The 18,671-nt window shown below is 43.6% G+C and overlaps 1 protein-coding gene across 4 annotated transcripts; it reads right to left on the bottom strand.

Moving 5' to 3' along the window:
- Positions 1-1,102: 1,102 nt before the first annotated feature.
- Positions 1,103-18,589, bottom strand: LOC117354549 (gastrula zinc finger protein XlCGF26.1-like). 4 transcript variants are annotated; one of them, XM_033932260.1, is made up of 4 exons: positions 18,475-18,589; positions 16,919-17,045; positions 4,944-5,066; positions 1,103-3,881 (listed from the first exon to the last, which is right to left on the bottom strand). In XM_033932260.1, the coding sequence occupies exons 1-4, from the start codon at positions 18,496-18,498 to the stop codon at positions 2,503-2,505; spliced, it is 1,653 nt and encodes a 550-aa protein (XP_033788151.1). In that variant the 5' UTR covers positions 18,499-18,589; the 3' UTR covers positions 1,103-2,502. The 4 variants fall into 4 exon arrangements, with proteins under 4 accessions (XP_033788151.1, XP_033788152.1, XP_033788153.1 ...); XM_033932261.1 differs by having other exon boundaries at positions 1,103-3,878; XM_033932262.1 differs by having other exon boundaries at positions 4,953-5,066.
- Between the last annotated feature and the right edge of the window lie 82 nt (positions 18,590-18,671).

Below are 18,671 nucleotides of genomic sequence, written 5' to 3'. Positions count from 1 at the left end.
GTTACAATTTCGTTAATGTTAGAATTTGCAATTTCGTTAATGTTACAATTTACAAAGTTACAATTTACAATGGCGCCGTTGCGTGACTGGCCATTTTTAAGGCAGCTGCCGATAACAGCGCTATTTACCGACTCCGGGCCTTAGTAAATAAGTAATCCTCGCACAAGTCTTGCCAGTAAACTGGATCCCTCAAGACAAACCTCTTAAAACTCCCCCTTAAATATGCACATCCAGGGTGGGGGGTGGGTATTTTGGTTTTCTTATGAGTGCAAATAATGTGGAGGGGGGGTTATTATATGTCTTCTTATGTTTGATGAAAGTGATTGAATATGGGGGTGGGAGGGTTATGGGATCTGAATTAAATTTTAATAGGATATTAAGTGATGTATTTAAATATATAGTGATGTTATATGCTGTTGCACTTATTGTAAGTTTTAAAAATGAATAAAGAATATTAAAAAAACCAAAAAACTTAAGGCTGCAGAAAAAATAACACCCCGATGGATACCATAAAATTTTTAAGATTTGGAAACCTCTTGAAACTTGTCCCCTCAATGGGTATTATGATTCTGTTTCTGTTAATTTATAAACTTGCCCGGGCTCACAAGGAGCAGCGTAGGTTTGAACCCACAACCTCAGGGTGCTGAGGCTGTAGTTTTGACCACTGTACCACCCCACCCCCTCCCATTCTGTAATAGATTCACCTTCCTCTGAACTGCCTCAAGTTCCTTTACATCCTTGTAGAGATATGGCCTCCAGAACTGGACATAGTACTCCAAGTGGGGCCTCACCAATACTTGTACAAGGGCATCAACACCTTTCTTCTGCTGGTTATGCCTTTTCTCTAAGCAGCCTGGCATTCTTTGGGCAACAGCCACCGGCTTATCATAATCAACACCTTGAGATCTTCAGACACCGCATGACAGTCTCACCCTCTAGCACAGTGGTCTCAAACTCGCGGCCCGGGGGCCACATGCAGCCCGCCAGGTACTATTTTGAGGCCCTCAATATGTTTATCATAATCACAAAAGTAAAATAAAACAGTTTCTCAATCATGTCTCTTTAGCTATAAATGACAATATTATTATTAAGACTTAGCCAAAAGGAAAGATTTATAAACTATAAAGAGTTTTACCTCATGCAAACTTGTCATTTCTTTCATAAGACATTAACTATTATTTTTTCTGAGGCCCTCCAAGTACCTACAAATCCAAAATGTGGCCCTGATCTAGCACATACGGCTCTCACATCTCTGCACCCTATGTGCATCACTTTGAACTAATGTTTGGCAGTTTAAATTTAATGCAAAGAGCACACTAATTTTTGTCGATCCCCCTACCACCAACTCCCACTGGACCTTCCTTTTAATTTTTGTAAACCGTGCCGAGCTCTACCTTTATAGAGAAGATGCGATATATAAGCTTAAATTTTAGCTTAAACGGATAATAATTGTAGTGTTTCTTCCCTTCTGACAATATCACTAGGTTTATTTTGTAGTTCTCAGTTGTATTTTGCCTGTTATAAAATGTTTGAACTATAAAAACAAAAAAAGACAAGCCTCTTAAGATGCTTAGCAGATAAAAAATGTAACAGTTGCAGGTGGGCTTATCGGAGCGAATGGGGCAAAGAACAGCTGTCCCAGTCATTCCATACCCTGCTGTCTCCGCAGTTGGTAAGGCCCTGGTAGCAGCCCTGTGTAAACATGGGCTTAAAACATGATAGCAGGGTGACGTGATACATAGAACTGGAGATCAGAGCACATCTTGTCCCAAGCATGGAATGCCCCATCTAGTTTTTTAAGGTCTTCAAGAGGACAGTCTACAATACCAAAGCTATGTGAGAGTGCAGATGTCATAAGGGGGGGGATGGACCACCCTGGATGCCGGCATTTCTGCACCGCCCCCTCCCCCCACCAGCTCACGCACTCCCATCCCTGCCTACCTGTACCTCTTTAAATCTTCACTAGCGTGAACAGATACTCTGGCCTGCAGCTCATGATGGTCTGGCTCCCTCTGAAATCACTTCCAGGAAGTGACATCAGAGGGGATGTCAACGCCGGTGCGAGCAGCAGGCCGGAGAAGATGTTCGCACTGGCGAAGATTTAAAGAGGTACCGGGAGTTGGGTTGGGAAGGTATGGCACAAGTGTAGCGTGGGAGCATGGAAGCAGAGAGAAGGGCACGGGGCATCACCCTGAGTACCTCCTATCCTTGCTATGCCACTGCAGACATTCCATTTGATCAATAATAGCCTGTATCTTAATCCATTATTTTAGTCTCCTATAATATTCTTTACTGATTTTTTTTTCTCTGAGCAATTTATGCTCGATAATTGTTCTCTGCTCCTAGATATTTATGTAATAATAATAATCATTTTATTTTTTATATATCGCCTTCCAGTTCAACTTCCTTTATCTCACAGTCGTCAAAGACAGGCTTTCAGTTTTGTTCAACTTTTCCTTAAAGGAAGTCAGCACATTTGTCTACATTCGTCGCCTCTGTGGATCACTTGGTGACCTTATCTCCTGTGTGGACCTTCTGGTGAATTTTTAGATTTGAAAGCTGAAAGAAGCTTTTATTACACTCAGTGCATGTAAACGGTTTGTCTCCTGTGTGGATCATTTGGTGTTTTTTAAGATTTGAAAGCCAAGTGAAGTTTTTGTTACATTCACTGCATGTAAACGGTTTGTGGCCCGTGTGCATCTTTTGGTGACTTTTTAGATATGAAAGCCAAATGAAGCTTTTATTACACTCAGTACATGTAAATGGTTTGTCACCTATATGAATCTTTTGGTGAATTTTCAGATTTGAAAGCTGAGAGAAACTTTTATTACACTCGGTACATGTAAATGGTTTGTCACCCGTGTGAGTCTTTTGGTGCTTTTTTAGATCTGAAAGCTGTATAAAGCTTTTATTACACTCACTACACGTAAATGGTCTGTCACCCGTGTGAATCTTTTGGTGACTTTTTAGATGTGAAAGCTGAGCAAATCTTTTATTACATTCTGTACATGTAAATGGTTTGTCTCCTGTGTGGAGCATTTGATGCTGTTTTAGATGTGAAAGCCGAGTGAAACTTTTATTACATTCAGAACATGTAAATGGTTTCTCTCCTGTGTGGAGTATTTGATGCTGTTTTAGATTTGAAAGCCAAGTGAAGCTTTTATCACACATACTGCACGCAAATAGTTTGTCTCCTGTGTGGATCATTTGATGCTGTTTTAGACTTGAAAGCCAAGTGAAGCTTTTATCACACATATTGCACGCAAATAGTTTGTCTCCTGTGTGGATCATGTGGTGAATTTTTAAATGTGAAAGGCGAGTATAACTTTTATTACACTCGGAACATGTAAATCGTTTGTCTAACCTGCGGATCACTGGCTGACTTTTTGGACTGGAAAGTTGAGTGAAGCTTTCATTACACTCACTGCCTATCAAGAGTTTCTTATTGATCTGACTCCTCTGGTGCTTTTGGAGCTCTGAAAATAAAACGAATCTCTTACTACAAATAAAATTGGTTTTCTTATTATATGGAGTACGTGTAAATTCTTTCTGTTGTGTTTTTCCTTTCCTTTCTCCCTGACTAAGTTTAGAAGTCACTTGATCACTATTATTATTTTGGAAGGGTCTCTCTGCTAGGTGTCTCTGGTGCTCGGGGATGATATTGAGCTCCCTGTTACTCCTGTCACACTCAGTGACTCTGTCTGGCGAGTCTCCTGCCCCGTCTTTCTGCTCCTTCGATGCCTGCTGACGATTCCTTGTATTTCTCCTCTTAGCTCCCTGGGAAATATTCTCACAGACATTGTCAGGTTGGCTTTGCATTTGTTCCATTACTACAGGATTTTCTCCTTGATTCTTCCTTTCTTGCGTGATGTGGTGATCTGCTGGATATAAACAGAAGGTATTAATCGTGTGTTTAAAAGACAGTGGTGGTCTCTAAGTATAAAGAAACATGGAAATGGAGAAGAGGCCATATGGGTTATCCAGTCTGTGCATTCATACCATATACTTGCTCTTCCTCTCATAAGATATTCTAACCTAGAAGCTTGCTTCACGCTTTCTTGAAATCAAATAGTCTTCATCTCCAGCATTCTCACTGAGAGGCTGTTCCATGTACCCACCACCCTTTTGAGAACCAAGTAGTGTTTTAGATTACTCCCAAGTCTTTTTATCCCCTTTCATCTTCGTTTTATTTATTCACTAGTCTTTAAGCCCGTTACATTAACGGGTGCTAGAGTAGATGTCTGTCTGTCTGGGGTTTTTTTTTTTCTTTGTCTCTCTCTCCTTGCACGCTGCCTGTCTGTCATTTTTTTCTGTCTGTGTCTCTCCCTATGTCCTTAGTGCCCTCAGTGCCTCCTTCCTATGTCCTTAGTGCCCCTTCCTATGTCCATAGTGTCCCTAGTGCCTCCTTCCCATGTCCTTAGTACCTCTTCCTATGTCCTTAGTGCCCCTCAGTGGCGTTCAGTAAGAAATGGAACAAGCTTCTGCTTATCCTTAGTTCCCCCGAGTATCTTTGATAAAGATACTCGAAACGCGTCGGGAAGGGGAACCGGAAGGACTAAAAAAGATAAGTCAAATTTGAAACTACATAAGTTAAAAAGAAAATAAATTAAATTAAGTTATAAGCTATATATAAAAATTATAAAAGGGAATTATGAAGAGCACCACTCCAGCCCAGTTCGTTTGAATTGGTGGAATCTGAACTCCCATAACTCATCAACTATATGAACTATCCGAGTGTATTGTTGGGTGAGGAGTTCAACCAGAGCTCACCCCAGAGGACCGCACATTATAACCACTCAAGCTTGAGTAGTACTCGGTTGCCAGTGTGAACTTATATCAGGCGGATCAGTTTCTTCTATCTATAGTGGAACTTGCCACTGTGGAAATGAAGGTTACACCTCCACCCTTCATGTCACCAGTTTTATCCCAGTCTCTCTTATTACCGGAGTCACCTGAGTAGCTGCTTTTCCCAGTCTCTCTTCCCTCTGATCCAGGCTCATCCCTGACGTACGGCTCTTCCCCTCGTTCAATCTGGGATATAATCTCAGGGGTGATGGCTGGAAAGCCTGTTCCAGGGTAAGAAAACTGCATTAAGTTTCTCAAAATCATTTTCAGCCCTTAGAAAACTTTTGAGCACAAAGAATTCGTTAATCAAAAATATTCAAATCTTTAGCTAGAGAGGTTTCGCAGCTCTGCAAATCTCAGAAAACTCACATAAGCAGTAGTGTACCAAGGGAGGGTGGCCATCCCAGATGCAGTTCATCGGGGGTGCACCAGAGTCCGGTCCCTTCGTGCTGCAGCCTGCAAGCTAAGCCACTGGCAGCGTCAGTCAGCTGAACACTCGGCCTTCGGTGGTCCAGAAGCTTTCCCTCTACTGTAATATCCTGCCTCTGTGGGAACAGGAAGTTGAAGCAGAGGGAAAGCTTCTGGGATTAGAAGAACCAGTGTGTTCAGCTCACTAATGCTGCTTGTGGCCCGAAGATTACAAGTGGCAGAGAAAGAGAGGTACAAGAAATGTTGCACCCAATTGGAGGGAGGAAGGGGTAAAAGAGAAAGATGCCAAATTGGAAGGGAGGAAGGAAGAAAGAAAGAACACCAGAGAAGGGAAGAGAGAGATGCTAGACCACGAGGGAGGGAGGGAAGGGAAGCAGAGAAGAGATGAGAGCAGCCAAACAACAGGGGATGTGGACAGAAGGGAAGGGAAGGAGACAAAGATGCCAAACCATGGGGGGTAGCCTAAGGGATCTGGCAGATTGGAATCTTAGGCCACTCCCACTGCATCCCAGAATACAATGTGAGGGGCCTAAGATTCCGGTTGTCAATCAGGGCCTAAGGCCCCTCCTCGGTGCAATCCACGATGCACCAGGAAGGGGCAGGCGGCTGGAGGCACGAAGGATACCTCCGGCTGGCCAACATTATAAGGTAGCAGGGGAGGGGGGATACCGGGGGGGGGGGGCTAGGCCAATCCCGGCGCATCCCACGATGCACCAAGGGGCAGGCCCGCTATAAGGGTGAAGGCGGGTCAGACGGCTAGAGCCAGGAAGGATGCCTCTGGCCAGCCAACATTATAAGGTAGAGTGGGGTTGAGCTGATATGGATTCGGGGGGGGTGGGGTGGTGTGGGGGGGTGGAGGAGGGGTCCGGTGGGGAGGGGTGGTTCCGGCAGAAGGGATTGGGCATCTCTCCTGCTGGGGATGTTTGGGGGGGCTGCCGGGAAAGTTAGTGGGGGGGGCGATGGTAGGAGGGAGTGGGCATCTCTCCTGCCAGCTGATTTAAGGTTGGGTACGGGGGTTCCCTGCCGCGACTGCTCTCAGCCAATCGCAGCAGGGGAATTTCCCCCTCCAAAATCAGCTGAGCGGCATGGCTACTGGCGCCCAAGAATTGTGACTTTGTGGAATCCCTGCCGCTCTGCTGATGGGGGAGGGGGGGAATTCTCCTGCCGCAATCGGCTACTGTGGTCTAGGCAAAGATAGACAGCTAACATGTAGGGCCAGGTTTACCCGGGCCTACATTTCAGCCACCTCTCTTGGTGCGATTCAGGGCTGGGTAGCCGCTATAGATCACCCAACGCCACTTCGGGCGTTGGAAACGCCTACTTTGCCTTTAGTCGATCTAAAGTGCCAACCAAGCCAGTGGCCATTTTAGCCACCTTTTATTTAGGCATCGGTAGGCGCTTCAACCCTGCCGTTTCTGACCACTGGCAGGGCGTTTACCAACGTCTAAATTCAGGCGCTGGTTATAGAATCAGGGCCCTTGTGTTAGGTGCCAGGAAATTAAACCAGGAAAACCTTAGCTTAATATACCAGCACCTTTATTCAAAAAATCTCGCTGGTTCCCAATTTCACATCAGCTTACATATAAAATATTATTATTAGTTTTTAAGGTATCACAAAGGTAGTATAAAAAAATAAAACCAAAAACAAAGGAAATAAGGCGATGCCTTTTTTTATTGGACTAACTCAAGGCATTTTATGACAAGCTTTCGATCAGAATTAAGCAAATGTTAACAAATACACTTCCCCCTCCCCATTCGCGGTTTTAGTAATCGCGATTTCACATATTCGTGATTTTTTGGGGAGGGGGAAAAAAAGAAAAAAAAACAAAAACATTCTTAAGTCTTTCCCCCGGCATCCCGGCCTTACCTGGTGGCCTAGCGGGCTTTCGGGGCAGGAGCGATCTTCCTACGCTCTTGCCCCGTGCAGATCGCCATTAGGAAATAGCTGTAGGAAGATCGCTCCTGCCCCGAAAGCCCGCTAGACCACCAGGTAAGGCCGGGAAGGCGGGAGGGAGGCGGGGGTGGGTCAGAGCTGGATATTCGCGGTCCGGCTCTGCCTCTATCCCCTGCGAATCCGGAGGGAGAAGTGTATCGGTATATATCAAGTGGAGCAGGCTTCGTCCAAGGCAAGACAAATCATGGGCTGCATACGAAGGGGTTTCGTCAGTCGTAAGGCGGAAGTCATTATGCCATTGTATAGATCCATGGTGAGGCCCCACCTGGAATACTGTGTGCAATTCTGGAGGCCGCATTATCGCAAGGATGTGCTGAGACTGGAGTCGGTGCAAAGAATGGCCACCCGGATGGTCTCGGGACTCAAGGATCTACCATACGAAAAACGGCTTGACAAATTATAGCTATACTCGCTCGAGGAGCGCAGAGAGAGGGGGGACATGATCGAGACGTTCAAGTATCTTACGGGCCGCATCGAGGCGGAGGAAGATATCTTCTTTTTCAAGGGTCCCATGACAACAAGAGGGCATCCGTTGAAAATCAGGGGCGGGAAACTACGAGGTGACACCAGGAAATTCTTTTTCACTGAAAGAGTGGTTGATCGCTGGAATAGTCTTCCACTACAGGTGATTGAGGCCAGCAGAGTGCCTGATTTTAAGGCCAAATGGGATCGGCACATGGGATCTATTCACAGGGCAAAGGTAGGAGAGGAACATTAAGGTGGGCAGACTAGATGGGCCGTGGGCCCTTATCTGCCGTCTAGATGTTTCTATGTTTCTATATGAGGAAAACATGAAAGCATTTTAGGGATAGGAAGAGGGCGGGAAGGGTGGGCCATAGGGAGAAAGGTGGCAGAGCAGTTTGAAATGTCTTTCTTGATCTCTGTTAAGTCCTGTCTGGTAGGTGTCAAAATATTTGATCATTTTGATTTCAAAGGTTTTACGTTCTTGGATTGTTTTCAAGTCCCCTTTTAGTGTTCTCACCATTGGTGCAGTGGTCAATTTCTCCAAGGTGTTGTCCGACAGAAGGGTGACATTTTGATTGGTATTGCAATTCTTAACATGATATCTTTGTAGGTTGATTCTGGTCTTTAGCATTTGGCTTGTTTCACCGATGTAACATGCCTCTTTGCACTTTTTGCACTGAATGATGTCTACCACATTAGAAGATGAACATGTGAAGGATCCCTTTAGGCTGAATGTTTTTCCCATATGAGTGACCGTGGGATCCTTTGAGATGTGCTTGCACAGTTTAAAGTTTGTCACACTGCAAGGATGTGCGCCATTCTCTTCTTCATGGATTTGTGTGGGGAGCTTGAAATGAAATGAACCAACTTATTTATTGCATCATCTTGCACCAGGGGTGCCCACACTTTTTGGGCTTGCGAGCTACTTTTAAAATGACCAAGTCAAAATGATCTACCAACAATAAAATTAAAAAAAAAAAAACACAAAGCACACTGTACACAGAGAAAATGTTAATTATCACTTATATTCTGATTTTTTTCCAAAGAGGTCAAGGCAGATGACTTTAAAATATGCAATGTCACCTCAGTAACAACTATACAAAAATGGACAAATATACCCCCTCCTCTTTTACTAAACCGCAATAGCGGTTTTTAGCGCAGGGAGCTGCACTGAATGCCCTTAACTGCTCCCGACACTCATGGGTTCCCTGTGCTAAAAAACGCTATTGTGGTTTAGTAAAAAGGGGCCATAGTGCAAAATATAGACAGCAGATATAAATTCTCAAAATGGACACATTTTGATCACTAAATTGAAAATAAAATCATTTTTCCTACCTTTGTTGTCTGGTGATTTCATGAGTCTCTGGTTGTACTTCCTTCTGAATGTACATCCAATATTTCTTCCCTTCTTTGTGCCTCCTGCATGCTTCCTCTCCTCTAGACCTCATTCCATTCCCCAACTAACATCTCTCTCTATCCCTCCATGAGTCCAACTTGTTCTTCCTCTCTCCCTTCCTGCACCAACACCCGACACACTCCATTCCCGCCCCCAACTTTTTCTTCCTCTCTCCCTGCCCCCTCCTCTTTCTGTCTCCCTGTCCCCTTTTTTCTGTCTTTCTTTCTCTCTCCCTGTCCCTCTTATTTCTGTCTTTCTTTCTCTCTCCCTGTCCCCCCAGCAACCTCCACCATTGCCAAATGCCCCCAGCAAACACTTCCTCCTGTCTGCTCTTACTTTTATTTCCCCAATTATGTATTTTTCTCTCAGTTCCCTTCCCCCATCATATGCTCCCGCTCTGAGTTCTTGTCACCCTCACAGCCTATTTCTTCTCCACTGCCACAGCTCCACTCTGTCATTCTTCCCTTTAGAACTTTCAGACACTTCTGGCTCTTCATAGCAACATTCTCTGTCCCAGCTATTAACCCTTTCAATTCATTTCATCCCTTCATAATCCCCTCTATTCCTTCCCATGACTTCACTCTAAACCTGCACTTCACTCCCAACCGTGCACCAGGCCCATAAGCCTTCCCCCCCCCAGCCGACGTCAACTCTGATATCTTTTCACTTCTCTATTACCCTCCAGGTACTTTAGTTAGATTGTGAGCCTTCGGGACAGTAAGGGAATTTTTCAAGTACCTTTCTTATTTCTAATCTTAATGTATATTTTCTGTAAACCGCTTAGAACCTAACGGATGTAGCGGTATATAAGAAATAAATTACATTACATTACATCAGAATTGACGTCGGGGGGGGGAGGGAAGGCTTGTGGGCCAGGCGCTTGTGCAGTGGCTGCACCTACCTGGCTTTTGTGGCATTGCGGAAGCAGAGACGTTCGATTCACATTGCCCCTGCGATCTACTGGTTGATCACGATCGACCTGTTAGGCACCCCTGTCTTACACCTTATGTCCCACAAAGAACTTTACGTTTGGTGAAACATAAGCAACTAGCAATCCCTTTATATAGTCCATGAACACATTCGACAATCTGCTTTTGCAGTTCATGGCCCCACTCTTTGGAATGGTTCATAGACAATTGTGCGCAAGACAACCGCGCGCGGACAACTGAGCGCAAGACAATGGAGCGCAAGACAATTGAGCGCAAAGACAACTGAGCACGAAGACAATCTAGCGTAAGACATTTGAGCGCAAGACAATTGAGCGCAAATTATTTTCCATAATGTGCACGAGCGGGACAACTGAGCGCAAGACAACTGAGCGCAAGACAACTGAGCGCGAGACAATTGAGCGCATGACAATTGAGCGCAAGAATATTGAGCGCTGGCAGGCGAGCGCAAGACAATTGAGCGCAAGACAATTAAGCGCCAGACAACTGAGCGCAAGACAATTGAGCGTCAGACAACTGAGCGCAAGACAATTGAGCGCCAGCACATAAGCGCAAGACAACTGGTCCATAGACAATTGCGCGCAAGACAATCACGCGCGGACAACTCAACTCAGCGCAATCCCCCCTCCCCCCACTTTACGAAATACAGATCGTGCCGGCGTTTTGGGGCCAGCGCTTAATTGTCTTGCGCTCAGTTGTTGTTGCGCTCAATTGTCTTGCGCGGAGATATCCTTGCGCTCAATTGTGTTGCGCGCAATTGTGTTTGCGCTGAGTTGTTCGCGGGTTTTTGTCTGTGCGCGGAATTGACCTGTCACCCTTTGGAATTCACGTCCAGTCCACTTACGATTACATGCTTCTTTGGACTCTTTTTTTTTTTTTTTTTTAAACAATTTATTCTAGAAACAAAGCAAAGAGCAATACAAACAGATACATCATTTTCATTTTAAAAAATATATCAATACCTAACAGATACAACAGAGGTTAAACAATCAGGCCCTGATTCTACAAAGTGCGTCCCGATTTTAGGCAGTTGTAGGCGTCCTACAGCTGTCTAATCAGCCAATCGGGATGCACGTTTTTTTAAAAAAATGCTCCCCAGGCAGGCTGTCTATATTGAAGGTGCCTCCGGGAGCCTAGGGAGGCCCGCAAGACGCCTAAGCTCGCCTAAGGGCCTTAGGCGAACCTAGGCGGCCCTACGCGTCTCCCTAGTAGAGGAAGAGACGCTTACACTTAGTGGGGATGGGCGGACTCGCTATGCCTAAGGCCTGATTGGTCCAGGCTTCTAGAGCCTGGGCCAATCAGGCCTTAGGCTTTGGAGGGATGGGCTGGGAAGGGGCGGGCCCACCTCATTTTGACGAGGCGAGCCTGCCGGCTGGACGGGCAAGTCCCGTCTAGCCAACGAGAAAAGGTTAGTTTGGTGGGGGGAGGTTTGGGGGCTGTTAGCGAGGGGGGGGTATGGAGGGGGTGCGTCTTCCGGCAGGAGGGATTGGGCACCCTCCTGCCGGTGATCGGTAGTGTCGGGGGGGGGGCAGCAGGAGGGTTTGGGCACCCTCCTGCCAGCAATCGGAAGTGTCAAGGGGGGCGGTCGGTAGTGTCGGGGGGGGGGGGCATCTTCCGGCAGGAGGGTTTGGGCACCCTCCTGCCGGCAATCGTACAGGCGGCCGTGACCCGCTATACTTATAGCGGCAGAGAGATCCCTTGCCGCGATAAGTGTAGCGGGCCGTGTCTAATCTAACCCGATTCTCTAACCAGCGTCTGTACCATGGACGCTGGTTACAGAATCAGGGTTTAGTGTAGGCCCGATTCTGAATAGGACACCTCTCCCGGGCGTCCTATACAGAATCAGGGCCTCAGAGTCCACGTTTGGGTTCTTATAACCCAGACTCAGCCAAATAAAACTATCTCACTGAAATTTCCCCCCCCCTTCTACAACCTCCCCCACCTGACCTCAAGTAACAGGCAACAAGGGTTCCGCTTACTTCTTTGGACTCTTAAGACCGATTTAAAACCTTTTTCTTTTTTGTGATGCGGGTATTCTTAAAATTATTTGATTTGTGGATTGCATTATTGTCTTGCTAATTATTGTGATTTACCAGCTTTTTCGTTTCTATTTATTCAACAAAATGTTGTTTTACATATTGTCCAATCTAGTTACTATAAAAATCAAGATTTGATATTCCCCTTTTATTATTAATAAGTGCTCAGTCTTGTATCTCCTGCATGGGAGCCACAGCGAGGTTATTCCAGGACCATCATCGCACTTATGGGTCCTCTTTATAGTTTATAATTGATCTTAAAGTCATTCAGTCATCCAACCTGCGCTCATAATTTTTCTCTCTTTATGCTTATATCAGCTGATGGATGAAATAAATACAATAAAAAAGTTTTAAGTTTTACATTATTGTCTAACAAAAGTAGCAACCTCCTACTGTATTATTCCCCCTTCTTTTTAATTTTTATTGTAGTTCCTTTTTATTTTTTTTTTGTATTGTTGATCTGTTCATATTCAGATTGTAAACTAGAAGGACTTCTAATTGGCGGGGTAGTAAATGAATAAAAACTTGAAGTCTAGCCATTAGGTGCAGTTTATTGAATCAGGGCCAAGACGTCAAATAAGACTTTCTCGTTGGAAGAATCATTTATTGTTACACTTTCACTCCTATAAAGATGTTTGATATAAGAAGGTTTTGAGCATTCTTTCTTTTATCAAGCTGCCCAAACGTGGAATAACGTCTCTCTTTTTATTAAACCACCACCAACGTATTGTAGGAATGTGCAAGAGTTCGGGAAGTGTATGTTTGTTATACTGTCAGAGAAACTGTAAGTTTTCCTCATTAATACTAGGTATTGTTATCGATTCTTCACTTACATTTAAGGACCAACTAAATTCGCTTATTAAAAAGTGTTTTTTTTCCAGTCTCCGTGCTCTGAGAAGAGTGAGAGCACTTTTTCACAACAACAACCCTTGGCTAGCCCAAATGGTCCTCAAGGCCTACAACTACCTCGACTTTAGAAAATTACTCAAAACTCACCTATTCCGAGACCAAGACCCTTAATGCCCCTTTTCAATCCTCCTCCTCCCCCCCTTCTGATCTACTCCCCTCCCTCATCTCCCTTCTCTCCCCCTACTTCTCTCCTTGCTGTTCGCAACTCTATGATCAATTTGATATGTAACCACTTGTAATCTCTGTCTAACTAATGTGAACCGCCTAGAACTCTTCGGGGTATGGCGGTATACAAAAATAAAGTTATTATTATTATTGTATTGGTTCAATCAATCATTCTGCCAAGGTTGGATTACTGCAATTCAGTGTATTTGGGTCTTTCAAAGGTCAGTCTGCAGAGACTTCAATTAATACAGAACACTGCAGCTAAACTTATTTTCGGTAAGAGTAAATTTGACCACGTAATCCCTCTGCTCAAGGAATTACATTGGCTTCCAGTGTATCTCAGAATTCAATTTAAGTGCATTTGTATTGCATATAAAATCCTATTTGGCATTTTTGCCACTTTGATTCCTTTAGACTGGAATGTTCATAGATCTCATCTTGCCAGAAGTTCTCAAAAATTAAAACTTACATTTCCCTCTCTCAGTGGTAAAAACAGAACCTTTAAGAGATTTAGTCATTCTTTTGCTTTTAAATTAACCGAATTCCGGAATGCTTTACCGCTTACATTAAGAAGTTTAGGTTCTTTTGCTTTATTCCGGAAAGCTCTGAAAACTTTTTTGTTTGCTAAACATTTTGGAAATTAACTATTTCAGTCTACTTTTTCTTGTCAAATTTATGTATTATGTTTTACATTATTGTAAACCGAGTCGAGCTCCTCTTGGTTAATGACTCGGTCTATAAAACTAAGTTTTAGTTTAGTTTAATTTTACATACTGGTAGGGATGGTCTTCTTCCATCAGTATGATCTGGCTTGGGAAGATGATGAAGTGCACTTCTCCAGATTATTGTCAACTGCTGCTCATGTAGTGTTAGCACAGAAAAACAAATGTGGAACCAGATCCTGGACTTCCAAGAGTTAAAAATGGTAACATTTATTGGTGTATCAAACAAATCAAATATATCACAATATATTAAAAGTCAAACTTATGCCAACAATGCAAACACAATGGTTGCACGGCACAGCACTGGAGATCGCCGACGCCAGATTGGACATTGGTTCTTGATAAAATGGATGAGTGGAGTGTTCTGTGGAAATTGACTGCTCTAACCTACCATAGAACGGGGAGTTTTGTATGGCGTTGGCGAAGAAACGAAATGTGGAAAAGTACATTGTTTTATGTAAGAGACGTGTGGACTGTGGCTGGGAGTATAGGGGTATCTGGGTGGGGGATTGGGGGAATTTTCTGTGGGGATATTAGTTGAGTGGATTGCATATACATTGCTATACAAAACGCCATCATTTATTTACAAAGTTTTAATTCCATATTCTTCTCAAAAAACTTTAAGATCGAATGAACAACTTTTATTGGTTATTCCCACCCTTAAAATGATTAATACACGAAGGCAATATATTTTTACCGTTACAGCACCACAAACTTGGAACTCTCTCCCACTTTACTTAAGACAGGAGAAAAATTTTGATAAATTTAAAAGCCCACTTAAGAGCTTTCTTTTTAAAGACGCTTTCAATATCTAATTGAAATGCCAATTGCTCTTTATAGCTGCCGTTCATTTTGTTCAATTGTGTATTTTGCTCCCAATAAACTATTTTGTTTTCCCTTTCCCTTTGTATATTACCCTTAAATGTTCTTCCTTACCTATCATAAAATGTATTTCGTTCCCTTCTATCCTAGTGTTTCCTGTTGTAATTTGTCTATTTTTAAAAGATTTTTATATTTTTCATATATTCTTGTTATTGTTTACCTTATATTTATAGTTGATGTACATCGCTTAGTAACTGTGATAGGCGATCAATCAAATAACAAATAAACTTGAAACTTATACAAGGGTGAGCGGATCGAAGGAACCACGATGCGCTCAATCAATTTATTTTGTTTCTAATATTCGTCTTTGCTGTGCTGCTGTATATGCTTTGTTTAAACTCAATAAAAGCTCTCAATTAAAAAAAAACAAAACAACCCGTTGTTGTTTGTGTTTTTTTTTTCTTTTTACCATTTTCTAATGAAATATACACCGTCTAATGATAGGAAGGGGGAGGTTTTATATATTAGTTTTCATATTGGGAAAATAATAGAGGGAATGATGGGAGGGGAGGGTGGTAATTTTATGTATTATAAGATTAAGTCGAAAGATTGTCAAGCGATATGTTTAATTTTACTGTTTTGATGATTGTACACTTGATGTAAGATTGAAAATGAATAAAGATTAAAAAAAAAAAAAAAACAATTAAAAAAAAAACAACCAATGTATTATTTCTTAACTATTGAAAGAGACTTTTTGTTTCATAAGTATTTAGATTAATAATTTGTTTAGATTTTTAATATTTGTATTATATATTTCTGTAAGAACATAAGAATTGACACTGCTGGGTCAGACCAGTGGTCCATCGTGCCCAGCTCACACGTTGGCCCTCTGGTCAAAGACCAGCGCCCTAACCGAGACCAGCCCTACCTGCGTATACTCCAGTTCAGCAGGAACTTGTCTAACTTTGTCTTGAATCCCTGGAGGGTGTTTTCCCCTATAACAGCCTCCGGAAGAGCGTTCTAGTTTTCTACCACTCTCTGGGTGAAGAAGAACTTCCTTACGTTTGTACAGAATCTATCCCCTTTTAACTTTAGAGAGTGCCCTCTCGTTCTCCCTACCTTAGAGAGGGTGAACAACCTGTCCTTATCTACTAAGTCCCCTCTCAATCTCCTCTGTTCGAGGGAGAAAAGGCCCAGTTTCTCTAATTTTTCACTGTATGGCAACTCCTCCAGCCTTTTAACCATCTTAGTCGCTCTTCTCTGGACTCTTTCGAGTAGTACCGTGTCCTTCTTCATGTACGGTGACCAGTACTGGACACAGTACTCCAGGTGAGGGTGCAACATGGCCCGGTACAGCGGCATGATAACCTTCTCCGATCTGTTCGCCCTTTTTGCCGCCGCCGCACATTGCATGGACGGCTTCATCGACTTGTCGATCAGAACTCCCAAATCTCTTTCCTGGGAGGTCTCTCCAAGTACCGCCCTGGACATCCTGTATTCGTGCATGAGATTTTTGTTACCGACATGCATCACTTTACACTTATCCACGTTGAACCTCATCTGCCATGTCGATGCCCATTCCTCGAGCCTGATTATGTCACACTGCAGATCTTTGCAATCCCCCTGTGTCTTCTCTACTCTGAATAATTTCGTATCATCCACAAATTATTTTATTACATTGTAAGTCGCTGTGTATTCCAAATTGTTGGGATTAAGGGAGTTATAAATGCTTGCGATTATATTTATGCATGGAAAAACATGAACAGATGTGTGTCAGCACTTTCTTTTGCTTTGGACAATAAAGCACCCTTTTGCACCGAACCTTTGTGCACATGAATCTGGCAGGCTTCCTCTGAGGAAAATCGAGCATGCAAGTTATGTTTGCTTTAAATTTACATTTAATTTGTTTACTGCCATGGAATATAGTCTCATTAATCTTCTGGCAGAAGCCACACTCTCAACCATCAACACAAGTCTCTACTACGTGGCTCTCTGCATCGGCCTCTGTATCCCTAATCCTCTGGTGCATCTGAACCCCATTCTCACCTCCACTCACTGACCCCAACATGTGAACTGCTGGGAGAATATGAAATGATCACTGCAGCACTTGTTCACCAAATACTACAAGCAATAATTCTCAGAAATTGTCTTTATAATGATAATTCTCAGAAATTGTCTTTATAATGATGCATCAAAACTACTAATAAATCTGTAAATGTATTTCTTACCCAGTGAGATCAGGGTCTGATAATTCTCCTTCATCACCTCCCTGTAGAGCTCCTTCTGTTCTTCCTCTAAATACCTCCACTCCTCCTGGGAGAAAGAGACAGCAATGTCCTCAAACGCCACCTGCATCTGAAATAGAAACCAGAAACACATTCAGCACCTTCTGCATCTCATACTTCAGGAGACCTCCCAGTGCTGGGGGAGATATTTTTGGATGTGAACAATTCACATATAACCCACAATCCCAGAGCAGGGTTATATTTCAGGAGGCTTCTCAGTGCTGAGGGTCAGCAGAGTTAACAATTCCCGTTTACAATCAAAAAATTCACAATCCTAAAAGAAGACCATAGCAACCAGAAATTATTTACACACATCCCGGGGCACAAGATCTCCCCTTGTGGGATCCCTGATCTCTCTCCTAACCTTCAAAAGGATCCCAAACTAGGGTTACCCTATGGCTCCAGAAAAATGAGGACAGATTGAGACATCTAGGTTTTACTTCCAGTGCTTTCAATGGACGTAAAACCCAGATATCTCCATCTGTCCTACTTACTTCTATTGCTTTCAGTAGAAGTAAAACTCGGATGTCTTAATCCGTCCTCCTTTTTTCTGGAGCCATAGGACAGTGGTAGGGAACGCCGGTCCTCGAGAGCCGAATTCCAGTCGGGTTTTCAGGATTTCCCCAATGAATATGCATGAGATCTATTTGCATGCACTGCTTTCGATGCATATTCATTGGGGAAATCCTGAAAACCCGACTGGAATACGGCTCTCGAGGACCGGCGTTCTCTATCCCTGCCATAGGATAACCTAGTGTTACCATATGGCTCCAGAAAAAAGGGGACGGACTGAGACATCCGGGTTTGGGTCTTTTCCAGATAAGCCCCGCCACTAATGCAAAAAGTGCACGGGCGAAAACTTAAGCCACGCCACCTTATAAATTATTAAACTATTGAAGCCCTCCGAGGAAATTATTCACATGATTTGAATAATGACTCGGGGAGGGGTTCAAGGGGGGGCTCTGCCCCCCCCCCCCATGTATATCACTTTCCCCAAGTATTCACTTAGCATGGTGTTAGCTAAAACTGTGGCGGGGGTTAACTTTTTGGCGGGGCTTATCTGGAAAAGATCCCCAGGTTTTACTTCCATTGAAAGCAATGGAAGTAAGGAGAACAGATTGAGACATCTTGGTTGCTTTCAATGGAAGTAAAACCTGGATGTCTCAATCCGTCCCCTTTTTTCTGGAGCCATATGGTAACCTTAGGGCAGTGATTCCCAACCCTGTCCTGGAGGAACACCAGGCCAATCGGGTTTTCAGGCTAGCCCTAATGAATATGCATGAGAGAGATTTGCATATGATGGAAGTGATAGGCATGCAAATTTGCTTCATGCATATTCATTAGGGCTAGCCTGAAAACCCGACTGGCCTGGTGGTCCTCCAGGACAGGGTTGGGAACCACTGCTCTATGTTGAAATGTACAGTGCTGCGTACGCCTTTCAGTACTATAGAAATAATAAGTAGTAGCAGCAGAGCAGGAAGCTGAAAGCAATCTCCTACCTGAGCAGAAACTGCTGCAGCCATTTTCCTCTCTGCTTTTCTTTTCTTTTTTTTTTATGCCGTTTTTAAGATTCGAACTGAATCTGGGCGCAGGAGGGGGGGGAGCTGAGCTTTGGGCCTGCAGAATTGTAGAATAATGACATCACAAAAGGGAGGCGGGGCTGCCCTTTGCGGCTCTCCAAAGTCCTGCGTGAAGC

The sequence above is a fragment of the Geotrypetes seraphini genome, chromosome 2 (assembly GCF_902459505.1).
Source record: "Geotrypetes seraphini chromosome 2, aGeoSer1.1, whole genome shotgun sequence".
NCBI lineage: Eukaryota > Metazoa > Chordata > Amphibia > Gymnophiona > Dermophiidae > Geotrypetes > Geotrypetes seraphini.
This window is presented reverse-complemented; position numbering and strand designations above follow the sequence as displayed.

Coding starts and splice junctions, on each gene's coding strand:
- LOC117354549 (XM_033932260.1), bottom strand. CDS start 18,498: ATGGCTGCAGCAGTTTCTGCTCAG. Junction 17,046..18,474: donor CTGCAGCAGTTTCTGCTCAG/GTAGGAGATTGC, acceptor TTTCTATTTCAG/ATGCAGGTGGCGTTTGAGGA. Junction 5,067..16,918: donor TCAGACCCTGATCTCACTGG/GTAAGAAATACA, acceptor ACCCTGGAACAG/GCTTTCCAGCCATCACCCCT.